The sequence below is a fragment of the Mesoplodon densirostris genome, chromosome 15, assembly GCF_025265405.1.
Source record: "Mesoplodon densirostris isolate mMesDen1 chromosome 15, mMesDen1 primary haplotype, whole genome shotgun sequence".
NCBI classification, from domain to species: domain Eukaryota; kingdom Metazoa; phylum Chordata; class Mammalia; order Artiodactyla; family Ziphiidae; genus Mesoplodon; species Mesoplodon densirostris.
The window spans coordinates 64,754,785-64,766,834 of record NC_082675.1 but is presented as its reverse complement, the minus strand read 5'-3'; the positions used below and the strand labels follow the sequence as shown (position 1 = coordinate 64,766,834).

The 12,050-nt window shown below is 34.2% G+C and overlaps 1 protein-coding gene across 4 annotated transcripts in view; it reads left to right on the top strand.

The window, feature by feature from the left end:
• The window catches only part of SMAD2 (SMAD family member 2), a 98,864-nt gene that overhangs the window by 60,256 nt on the left and 26,558 nt on the right, over positions 1-12,050 (top strand). For all 4 annotated transcript variants that reach the window (XM_060118111.1, XM_060118108.1, XM_060118109.1 and 1 more), the window contains exons 3-6: positions 617-706; positions 1,758-1,951; positions 2,741-2,875; positions 5,494-5,568. In XM_060118111.1, coding sequence (XP_059974094.1) covers positions 617-706; positions 1,758-1,951; positions 2,741-2,875; positions 5,494-5,568 — 494 coding nt within the window. The remainder of the gene's footprint in view (positions 1-616; positions 707-1,757; positions 1,952-2,740; positions 2,876-5,493; positions 5,569-12,050) is intronic.

Below are 12,050 nucleotides of genomic sequence, written 5' to 3'. Positions count from 1 at the left end.
TCCTTTCACGTATCTTTAGTCCTCATACCAATTTCTTAAAACTTTTAAGGTAGTATGCTGCGCTAGAATGACTTCAAAATCCATTTCCTTGTCCTTTACAGTAATAAGAGAGCAATAATAATTTTCAGTAAAACTGAATATATATGTATCTCAAACAAATAACCTGGAAATCTTAACTATGGGTATATGTCTATTTCAATTGGAATTTTACCTATATTAAAAATACTAGTTGACATCCATTTTTAGATAAGTTTTTTTTAAAAAACTGGGTTATAAAATGAAGCACTGTTAGTAAGGCTAATGGCATAGGATCCTTTGTTGTGAGTAGAAGAAATTGGAAAAGGCATAGGTATGATTTCATTAAGCTAGAGAGCATTGGTGTTCACATTTTAAAAACATAATCATAACTTATCTGGAGTCACATGTTCCATTTTATTGGCTTCCTTCATATAGAAAATATAGAAACCAGCACTAAATGCCTGTGAAAAAATGAAGCAATGTATATTTTCTGGGTGAAGGAAGTATTCTGTACATTTTCCATGTTTTACATCATGGTAATTTGAATAACCATGCTTCCATGTTCACATCAATTTTTTGTTTTTCAATTTATGCACAGCACTTGCTCTGAAATTTGGGGACTGAGTACACCAAATACGATAGATCAGTGGGATACAACAGGCCTTTACAGCTTCTCTGAACAAACCAGGTGAATATTCTGCCCTCTATCGAATCCTAGAGATCTTGTGGGAGGGAGGGTGTTTTGGAAGACCTATAGTGGGTTGCTTAGTATAATTTTGCCTTGGATGTTTCCTTAATGTAAAATAAGGCATGGCATTTAAAATAACTGCTTGCCAGTATTAAAAATATATTAAATGTTTCAGCTGATGTTTTATCAATGAAATTCTAGTTTTGAATCTTTTTTAAATTATTGCATCCCCTAAAGAATAGAAACTTTGATAACTATATTCTCATTTTAGTGTGAGGTTAGATTATAATCTGTTGTTGGCCTAATTTTTAAGTAGATACATAACCAGTTTTTGCTAAATTTCTTGCTGTCATCTAAATCTCATCTGTATACTAATAAGTACATACTTATTTACTGAACCCCTTATATCACAATTAATGCCAGGCTAACTCGTTTTTATGTTACCTTTTTTTTTATCACCTTATTCTCTTTTTTGAGCATATTGGTATTGGTCCATTTCATCTCATCATATTCATCACCATCTGCATTTATGTGTGAGCTATATAGAAATATACCTCAGTACTCAAAACAATCACAACTGGGTAATGAGTTACATTAGTTTTAGTAAGTTACTTTTACATCATTGTTGGTATTTATCATTCTTCACACTAGTTCCTTTTTTTGATAATTCTGTCACCTACAGAAATAATGCCCTTAAAAGCCTCCCTAAATAAGAGTTTGATTCACTGAAGATGAAAGTTGTTGACAAAAGTTTTTCAAGTATAGCTATATGATACTTTTTTTAAAAAAATCACTTTTTCCCCAAGCGGTTACCCGTTCATTGACATTTGAGTCATTAATGTAGCATATTTATAAGAAACATACCCTACTGTTGCTGCTTACTTTTATATGAGATCCATTAGATAACACATTTTTCTTCCTTGTACTCACTAAAACTAACTAAACGTCTGTCATTCCTTTCCTTATGCTCTTATTGTACTAATTTATCTCAATCGAGAACATTTATTTTTTTTTAAAGTTCCCACCTTTCTTTTCCCTTCCTTCCCAATAGGTCTCTTGATGGTCGTCTTCAGGTATCTCATCGGAAAGGACTGCCGCATGTAATATATTGCCGATTATGGCGTTGGCCTGATCTTCACAGTCATCATGAACTCAAGGCAATTGAAAACTGCGAATATGCTTTTAATCTTAAAAAGGATGAAGTATGTGTAAACCCTTACCACTACCAGAGAGTTGAGACACCAGGTAGGAAAAGTAGATTTTTTCCCCTTGTTTTAATTAAATGCTGGAACTTAAGTGTATTAGGTACTCTTATACTTAATTGACCCAGGGAAATTTTGGTATAAAACTCTAATAAGTTACCTTAAATTCAGTATATTTTTTGACAGTAATTAAAAATACTTCAAAGTTTTTTAACACATGTTATGGGAAAATATATCTTAGAGGGAAAGATGCCTTAGTTTCTTGGAATAGCAAGCATTTCACATCAAAGTACATATCTAGGAAATTCTAATCCCATAGATACACAGTCTGCTTGGAACTGAATGATATGTCTTAGTACTTGTCTGCTGCACTACCTGTTTTCAGTAATTTTGCTCTTTGTTTTTTTGATGTACTCTAATGACATCATTTGCATCTAAGCAGTTGGGTAAAACTCATAGCAGGACTTTCAATTTACTTAGCTGTATACTTGAAACTTTCTAAAAGAATACAGCTATATTTTCAAAAAATACCCCAAATCTGATTTAACAAATCTTTCTGCAACCTTTCCGATGAGGATTTATGAACTTCTGTGGTAATATAATATTACCAGGATCACTTTGTCCCCAAAAGTACAAGATAAATTGGGACTTGGAGATTTAGATTGTGGACTACATGACAAGTTAAAATCATAATCAGGTTTGTCAGTTTCTCAATAGCCAAATAATACCAAGTAGGTGGATCCTAAACTTCAAAAATTAATGAAAACTTTTAATACAGGTGTCACCTTCCCCTTTGCTCTGCCATTGACTTGGATTTCTTTTACTCTTTTAGTTTTGCCTCCAGTGTTAGTGCCACGGCATACTGAGATCTTAACAGAACTACCACCTCTGGATGATTATACCCACTCCATTCCAGAAAACACTAATTTCCCAGCGGGAATTGAGCCACAGAGTAATTATATCCCAGGTATTTTTGCCTCAGAATCTCCTAAAATTTGGGATAGATACAAATTTTGTTCATAAACGTTCAAGTATTAATAAATTATGGTTTGGCTTTTTAAAATTTTTAGTTCTACAGACATAGCAACACGTATGTTGTGCTGAAAATCAGAAAACCTCTATTTTAGTTCTTTTTCATCTGGGACTCAGTAATGCTGATAAATAAATGAACTGCATGATTCTCAAATTCTGCTCTATTATATTATATGTCCAGTAATATTCCATAATATGGAAACTACTCTTTTAGTTTTCACTGTTTGTTAGGAGAACAGCTAATAATTTCTTCCTTTTTTGTCTGTTTCCTTTTTTGTTGTTTTTTTTTTTTTTTTTTTTCCTAGCACAAACTAAAGGTATAAGACTGAGCATTTAGCTATACATAGGATTTTTTTAGTGTCTTTTTTCTCCTTGTGTAATATTTATCTATTCCACTCATGTTTATTTTATATAACTGAAAATATGTAAGGAACTTGGAGTTTCAACTACATTGAAAAAATTGCTTTGTCTCATCATGGAAATAATGCTTGTTCATTGGAGATAATTTTGAGAACATAAGGAAAAGGAAGGATTTTTTTTTTTTTTTTTTTTTTTTTGTGGTATGCTGGCCTCTCACTGTTGTGGCCTCCCCCATTGCGGAGCACAGGCTCCGGACGCGCAGGCTCCGGACGCGCAGGCTCAGCGGCCATGGCTCACGGGCCCAGCCGCCCCGCGGCATATGGGATCCTCCCAGACCGGGGCACGAACCCGTATCCCCTGCATCGGCAGGCAGACTCTCAACCACTTGTGCCACCAGGGAGGCCCAGGAAGGATTTTTAAAAATAGCTAATTTTAAGGTTAGAAAGTGTTTTCTGATTATTTTAATGCTTTTTTCTTTCATTACTGTTTTGTTCCAAAAGAGGATTTAAAGCTGTTTTTTGGGTAGCTGGGAAACAAACATTTTGAGAAGTTAGGAGGACAGGGCAAAGACATTGTGGAGTGGAGGCCAGGGTGAGGGGAAGGAGGATGAACAAAGGCCATTTTGTAGGGAGAAGAATTTGACTAGAAGTGGTTACCTGTGGGTAGTGTTTTGGGTGAGGGAGTACTTAAGTCTCTGATGTGGGAATTAGTATAATTCAACAATACTTAGGAAACTGAGGTGTAAGCATACACTCTTGTAAGACACCTACCCAATAATTATTTGGAGGGTGTTAGAATGTTTAGTGACTTTCACTTGTGGAGATGTTTGGGCTTATTTTCCCTGTCATCTTTAATTGTTTAGATTTGGGCATTTTACAAAGTAGAAAATCACAAGTGGATTACACCTATCTGCTTTTCTGGACAGTGGGGCTTTACCCAGCTCCGACTGACAGCAAAACCTTGGGATTCACTTTTTATTCCATTGTGAAAGAAATTTTAACATTTCCTCCAAAACACTAGTACCTTTGTTGTTTATTATTTTATAGATAGCTAATAATGGAGAAAAATGAAAAAATATAACATATTTATCAGTTCAGTATTTCTTCCTCTTTAGACCTTTGAGACATGAGTGGTTAAACTGGCAAAGCTTAGCTCTTTTTTAAAATTTGCTTTAACTTTTAAAATAGCATGTAATGGTATGTATTATTCTTACTTTTCTATTCTTTGTTGTTCGAGTGTATGGAGGAATTTATTTTATTCTTACATTAAAAATTTGGGGGCACTGACACTTAAAATGAAAAGTTTGATACTTAAGTTAAAATTTATAGTTAGCTTATTGAAGAGAGATTGTAAAAAGTTTATGAAGGAAGCCTTTAACCCACATCATTTAAACTTACTTTTTCCTCCTTGAAATTATAATTGGTAAAATTGTATAAATGTTTTTATTTTACATGAAGTTTATTCAGATATTCAGATGCTTCCTGAATATAAACATTTTGTTCATAAACCATATTGGAAATGACACATTAGAATCTTAAGTATTTTCAGGAAGTAGTTTGCCTCAGTTTTGTGTAGTAGTCTGTATTTGAATTTAATTTTCTGCCTCAGGCATTCAGGATTTACTGGTTAGCAATCATGGAGCAATACACTTTTTAGGTAGAATTCAAGTTAGACCATTCCTGAACTATATTACCATATTTTGCCCTATAGAACCTAATGTAAGATGTAAGCCTGTATTATTTTGTAATCCAAAATCTTGTGTGCCTGTGTTGTGTGTCCTTTAATCATCTCTAAGTACCCATCCATGATGGCCATTAGGTTAAAAAAAATAACAATTATGGGTACTAGTTTCTTTGAAACATACCGATCAGAACCGAGGCATCTTTGAAGTTATATTTTTGGCTCTTGCCCCAGAAAATACACATATGACAATGAGCCAGATATGTAAATAATAGCTAAGAAAATATGCACCGAGAGCTCAAGTATATTACAAGTAAATTTTAAGGATTCACCTATAAGGTTTAGCTCAGAACCTGAATCATAAGCCCTCAGTATCCAATATTGCTTTTTATAGAGATGTTATATAACATTCATATGTTATTTGGAGCGATTTGTTGGTTATCTTTGGTAGCTGGGAGAAAAGGCGATGAGATTAAATTGAACCTGTATGTGATTTGTTCTAAACTTTTTCAGAAACGCCACCTCCTGGATATATCAGTGAAGATGGAGAAACAAGTGATCAACAGTTGAACCAAAGTATGGATACAGGTAAAAATATTTTTCAAAATTCCTCAGTAATTAGATACACATTTTTGCCTTGTTGGAAACTCACTAGAGTTATTCATAACCCTTACATTTAGAGAAGTTGGGACATATCAAAAAAAAGAATCATCTTGATTTAATCATATTTGAATCATCAGAGAGAGGAGTCAGTGAAAGATTAACATATGCTACTCTGCAGAATAATTGTTAGAATTTTCTCTTATTAGAATAAACAAATAAAAAGCAGAGAACACTCACTTTTCTTTTTAAAATATTGATATTCTGTGCTTCTGTTTAAAGTTTTAGGTACTCTATGAATCAATGTCTTTGTGATGAAAGATTCTAATTAATTAGCTCAATAACAGGCTTTCAGAGGAACTTGGAAGAGATGGATCAGCTTTTCAGTACTCTTTTAACTTACTAGTGAGTTCTGAATTATAGTAGATTGTTTACACAAAATACCTTGTATATTGTACCTGACCTAATGCAATTAATTTCTAATATTTAGCTATCAACTTCAAACACATAGAAGAAAAATTGACATGTAATAGATATTACACACATCAAAGCTTTAAAACAGTTGTTATATAATAAAATGCATATAACCCATCAGAACTAATAGGTTACCAGTGAAATAGCTGTGATGTCATTGTATGTTTTGATCTATTCCACCCTGGTTATATCTTAAGGATTGGACACCTTAATATCACAACCTCCCAAATTATAGCATCCGCTTTTCTACACAGTTTATACTAAAGCATTCTGCAGTTATGATAATCTAAGTTATTTTTTACATGGTGGGGGGCTGGGGTGGTTGGCTTTTACAATAATGTTGTTTAAATTCTTCCATTATTTAGACTTCCAAGTGAAGAAGTTTCTGCTATAGCTAATCATACTTATAGCTTTTCAAAATAGTAGATAACCAAGAAAAGTAAATGATGATCATTGGAAATAACATATCATATGTTTTAAAAAAAAATTTTTTTTTGGCCGTGCAGCTTGTGGGATCTTAGTTCCCTGCCCTCAGCAGTGAAAGCGCAGAGTCCTAACCACTGGACCTCCAGGGAATTCCCCATATTATACATCTTAATGCAAATACCTTACTGCAAATGACATTTGGATTTCTGAATATATCTTCCTAAGAAATGCATGTGTGTCAAAGAACTGTATTCCTAAATCATGTTCCTTTTTGCCCCATGATGGACAGTTGCTACTGTGACACTTAGAAGTGAATGCCAATAAAAATATGCCCTAATGACATCATTAATCATCAGGGAAATGCAAATCAAAACCATAATGACATATCACTTCACACCCTCTAGAACGGCTATAATCAAAAAAGGAGGAAGTCTCAATGAAGATCGGAGAAGTTGGAGTCTTCATATGTTGCTAATGGGAATGTAAAATGGTTCAGTTACCTTGGAAAGATTTGCTATTCCTCAAAGTTAAATATAGTATAACAATATGACCCAGCAATTTCACCCAAGAAAACTGAACACATGTCCACATTAAACTTGTAAACAAATGTTCATGTAAGCATTATTCATAGTAGCCCAAAATTGGAAACAACCCAAACTGTCTATCAAATGGTTAATGGATAAATTAATTAAATGAGTTATATCCAGACATTGGAATATTATTCAGCCATATAAAGGAATGAAGTACTGATGCATGCTACAACATTGATGGACCTTGAAAGCATTATATTAGGTGAAAGAAGCCAGGCGCAAAAGGCCATAAGGATTCCAACGAGCGCACAAATGCCTATTCTATAATATAGCTGAAACACGGGAAGAACAATAAGATGAATATAATCATTGGTTGTGATAATGGTCAAAATCTAAAAGTGGATAGGGCTTCCCTGGTGGCGCAGTGGTTGAGAGTCCGCCTGCCGATGCAGGGGACACGGGTTCGTGCCCCGATCCCGGAAGATCCCACATGCCGCGGAGCGGCTGGGCCCGCGAGCCATGGCCGCGGAGCCTGTGTGTCCGGAGCCTGTGCTCCGCAACGGGAGAGGCCACAGCAGTGAGAGGCCCGCGTACAGCAAAAAAAAAAAAAAAAAAAAAAAAAAAAAATAAAAGTGGATAATAAGCTGAATCAACTAAAATGAATTCAATGTTTTGGGGCTAGCTTTGAACGTAACCTAATATTTCTAATTCTGTTTCAGTGGGGGAAATGTTACTGTCTTTTGCAAAATGACACATTTAAAATTATTTACTGTAATGAGTGACAGTGTGAATATTTGATTCATGAGATGCTAAAAGTTGGTTTAAATACCAGTCTTCTACCTGCTATCTATTGTTCTCTCAGTGCCATGGGAAGAATTTTCTGACTGATGCAGGGTTCCAATTTGGAACAAAATTAACCTGTTTTTAAACTCTGGTCCATACCTTCCCTGAGGGAAGGACATAATTAAATTGATCTTTCAAGCTCTTCTGGAATAGAAGGAGTTAATATTTTTTAAAAGGGTAACCAGAGGAGAATTCTCTGGCAGTCCAGTAGTTAGAACTCCGCTTCTACTGCAGGAAGCATGGGTTCAATCCCTGGTCGGGGAACTAAGATCCAGCTGTGTGACCCCCCCCAAAAATAAATAAATAAATAAATAAATAAATATAAACAAACAAACAAAAAAGTAACCATAGGACAAATAATGCAGAATACAGAGCTGTATGAACAAGTACCTGTTATTTTTCGCTTTGCTTTTTCTTTTTTTTTAAATTTCTCTGGTCAAGCCTTCATTCTTTAAAGTTTGTGGACATTAAGGATCAGGCTGAACATCACAAGAGATATAAGTTTGATTTAGTTCTAATTTTTTTTTTCTTGCAAGCCAGTCATTTTGTATACCCCTAGACAAGGTTCACATACCCCACTTAGGAGACAGCTTCTCTAACCAAATGCATGGCGGCAGGATAGTATGGTTGGACTCTGAACTAGACTACCTGAGTTTGAATTGTCCCTCTACTATATACTAGCTAGATGACCGAGGCACACAGTTTCCTTATCTGTAAATTAGGAATAATTATAGTACCAAACCCATAGGGTTGTTAATAGTTAATTTTTGTAAAGAAGTTAAATGTTCCTAACTTACAGTAAATACTATGTGAGTATATTTAAAGACAATATAAAAGGATGAATTAACCATTAAGAAAAAGGAAGAAACTTGATTGCATGAAAATTAGAAGTAAATTGAGGGACTGAGATCCAGAAGCAGAAGCAGTTTCATCTTCATGATTACGATCTTCTAAATAGGAAAATAAGGTTATTTGTCAAGAACAGAGGGTCAGGTTTGAGAACTTTAAGGTAGTGGTCTTATTGGCTATGCCATCTGTGCAGTGTTTTACAGTTTTTAGCATAGGTATATAGCATTTCTGTCATTAGATGCACTCTTCACTGTTTTAACCTTTTCGTGCTATTGTAAACGTTTATTTTTCAACTTTATTTTTAATTGTTTTTCCTAGGATATAGAATAAAATTTGATTTTTGTATGTTGGTCTTTTTTCCTGAACTTTGCTAAAATCACTTTTTGTATCTAGTGTTCTATATAGATTCCTAAGATTTTCTATATATACTACCTTGCCATCTCTTAAATAAAGACAGTTTTACTTCTTGCTTTCTAATCTTTATGCTTTCTTCTTTTTCTGTTCTGGCTAAGACCTACAGTAAGCTATTGAATAGAAATACTAAGAATGGATATTTTTGCATTGTTCTTGATCATAGGGGGAATACATTTAATAATTCCCCCAATAAGTAAGATGTTAATTATAGATTTTTAATAGATTATCAGATTGAGGATTTTCCATCTGTTCCTAGTGTTCTGAGTGTTTGTAGTGAGTGGCTGTGGAATTTTGCCCATACTTTTTCTGCATCTATTGAGAGGATAATACAGTTTTAGTCTTGTTGAGTGAATTCCACTAAATGATTTTTCTAATAACAAACGAATTTTGACCTTATTTGGTTATGATAAATTATACTTTTAAAATATTTATGGATTTGATTTGCTAATGTTCTTAAGAGGATTTTCACACCTATGTTTATGAGAGATTTTGGTCTTTAGTTTTCTTCTAATGTTTTTCTGTAGTTTCAATATCATAATTATGCTGGGATCAAAATATATTGGATGAGGTTTTCTAATATTTTCTGAAAGAATTTGCATAGGATTGGAATTAATTCTTCCTTAAACACTTGATAGCTTCTACCAGAGAAGCCATCTTTTATAGCGAAGGGTTTTTTAAATTGAGAGTTATTTAGATTTTCAATTTTTTGTGTTGGTGTGCTAACTGGTGTCTTACAAGATATTTTGTTCATTTCATCTGAATGGTAGATTTTATTGCTATAAAGTTATTTCTAATATTCTGTTATCCTCTTGTCTGCAATATCAAGTAAATCTTGATGACCCATTTTTTACTTAAAATGTTGATAGTTTGACTTTTCTCTTTTATTCTTGATAAGTCTTGCAGGGGCTTTATCAGTTAATATTTTTAAAGAACCATTTTTTTGCTTCTTAAACTTTTCTCTTGTGTTTGCCTTTTTACTGCTTGCTTTCTTTCTATTCTGCATTATTTTCTTCTACGTACTTCCCATTTAATTTTGTCATTTTAGACCCTTGTAGCTTAAATTTAGGTCATTGATTCTTGTGTATTTTTTTCCATTGATTCTTTTTTTCTTGTCTGAGCCTCTATACATTATTTATTTAATTTAATTTTTTTTTTTTTACACAGCAGTGTCTTATGAGTTATCCATTTTATACATACATATTAGTGTATATATGTCAATCCCAATCTCCCAATTCATCACCCCCTCCCGCCCCCCAGCCACTTTCACCCCTTGGTGTCCATACGTTTGTTTTCTACATCTGTGTCTCCGTTTCTGCCCTGCAAACCAGTTCATCTGTACCATTTTTCTAGGTTCCACATATATGCGTTAATATACGATATTTGTTTTTCTCTTTCTGACTGACTTCACTGTATATGACAGTCTCTAGATACATCCACGTCTCTACAAATGACTCAATTTCCTTCCTTTTTATGGCTGAGTAATATTCCATTGTATATATGTATCACATCTTCTTTATCCATTCGTCTGTCGATGGGCATTTAGGTTGCTTCCATGTCTTGGCTATTGTAAATAATGCAGTGAACATTGGGGTGCATGTGTCTTTTTGAATTATGGTTTTCTCTGGGTACATGCCCAGTAGTGGGATTGCTGGGTCATATGGTAATTCTATTTTTAGTTTTTTTAAAGAAGCTCCATACTGTTCTCCATAGTGGCTCTATCCATTTACATTCCCAGCAACAGTGCAAGAGGGTTCCCTTTTCTCCACACCCTCTCTGGCATTTCTTGTTTGGAGATTTTCTGGTGATGCCCATTCTAACTGGTGTGAGGTGAAACCTCATTGTAGTTTTGATTTGCATTTCTCTAATAATTAGTGATGTTGAGCAGCTTTTCATGTGCTTCTTCACCATCTATATGTCTTCTTCAGAGAAATGTCTATTTAGGTCTTCTGCCCATTTTTGGATGGGTTGTTTGTTTCTTTAATATTGAGCTGCATGAGCTGTTTACATATTTTGGAGATTAATCTTTGTTTGTTGATTCGTTTGCAAATATTTTCTCCCATTCTGGGGGTTTTCTTTCGTCTTCTTTGTAGTTTCCTTTGCTTTGCAAAAGCATTTAAGTTTCATTAGGTCCCATTTATTTATTTTTGTTTTTATTTCCATTACTCTAGGAGATGGATCTAGAAAGATCTTGCTGTGATTTATGTCAAAGAGTGTTCTTCCTGTGTTTTCCTCTAAGAGTTTTATAGTGTCCAGTCTTATATTTAGGTCTCGAATCCATTTTGAGTTTATTTTTGTGTATGGTGTTAGGGAGTGTTCGAATTTCGTTCTTTTACATGTAGCTGTCCAGTTTCCCCAGCACCACTATTGAAGACACTGTCTTTTCTCCATTGTATATCCTTGCCTCCTTTGTCATAGATTAGTTGACCATAGGTGCATGGGTTTATCTCTGGGCTTTCTATCCTGTTCCATTGATCTATATTTCTGTTTTTGTGCCAGTACCATATTGTCTTGATTATTGTAGTTTTGTAGTATAGTCTGAAGTCAGGGAGTCTGATTCCTACAGCTCTGTTTTTTTTCCCTCAAGACTGCTTTGGTTATTCGGGGTCTTTTGTGTCTCCATAAAAATTTTAAGATTTTTTGTTCTAGTTCTGGAAAAATTCCATTGGTAATTTGATAGGGATTGCGTTGAATCTGCAGATTACTTTGGGTAGTATAGTCATTTTCACAATATTGATTCTTCCAGTCCAAGAACATGCTCTCCATCTGTTTGTATCATCCTTCATTTCTTTCATCAGTGTCTTATAGTCTTCTACATACAGGTCTTTTGTCTCCCTAGGTAGGTTTATTCCTAGGTATTTTATTCTTTTTGTTGCAGTGGTAAATGGGAGTGTTTCCTTAATTTCTCTTTCAGATTTTTCATCATTAGTGTATAGG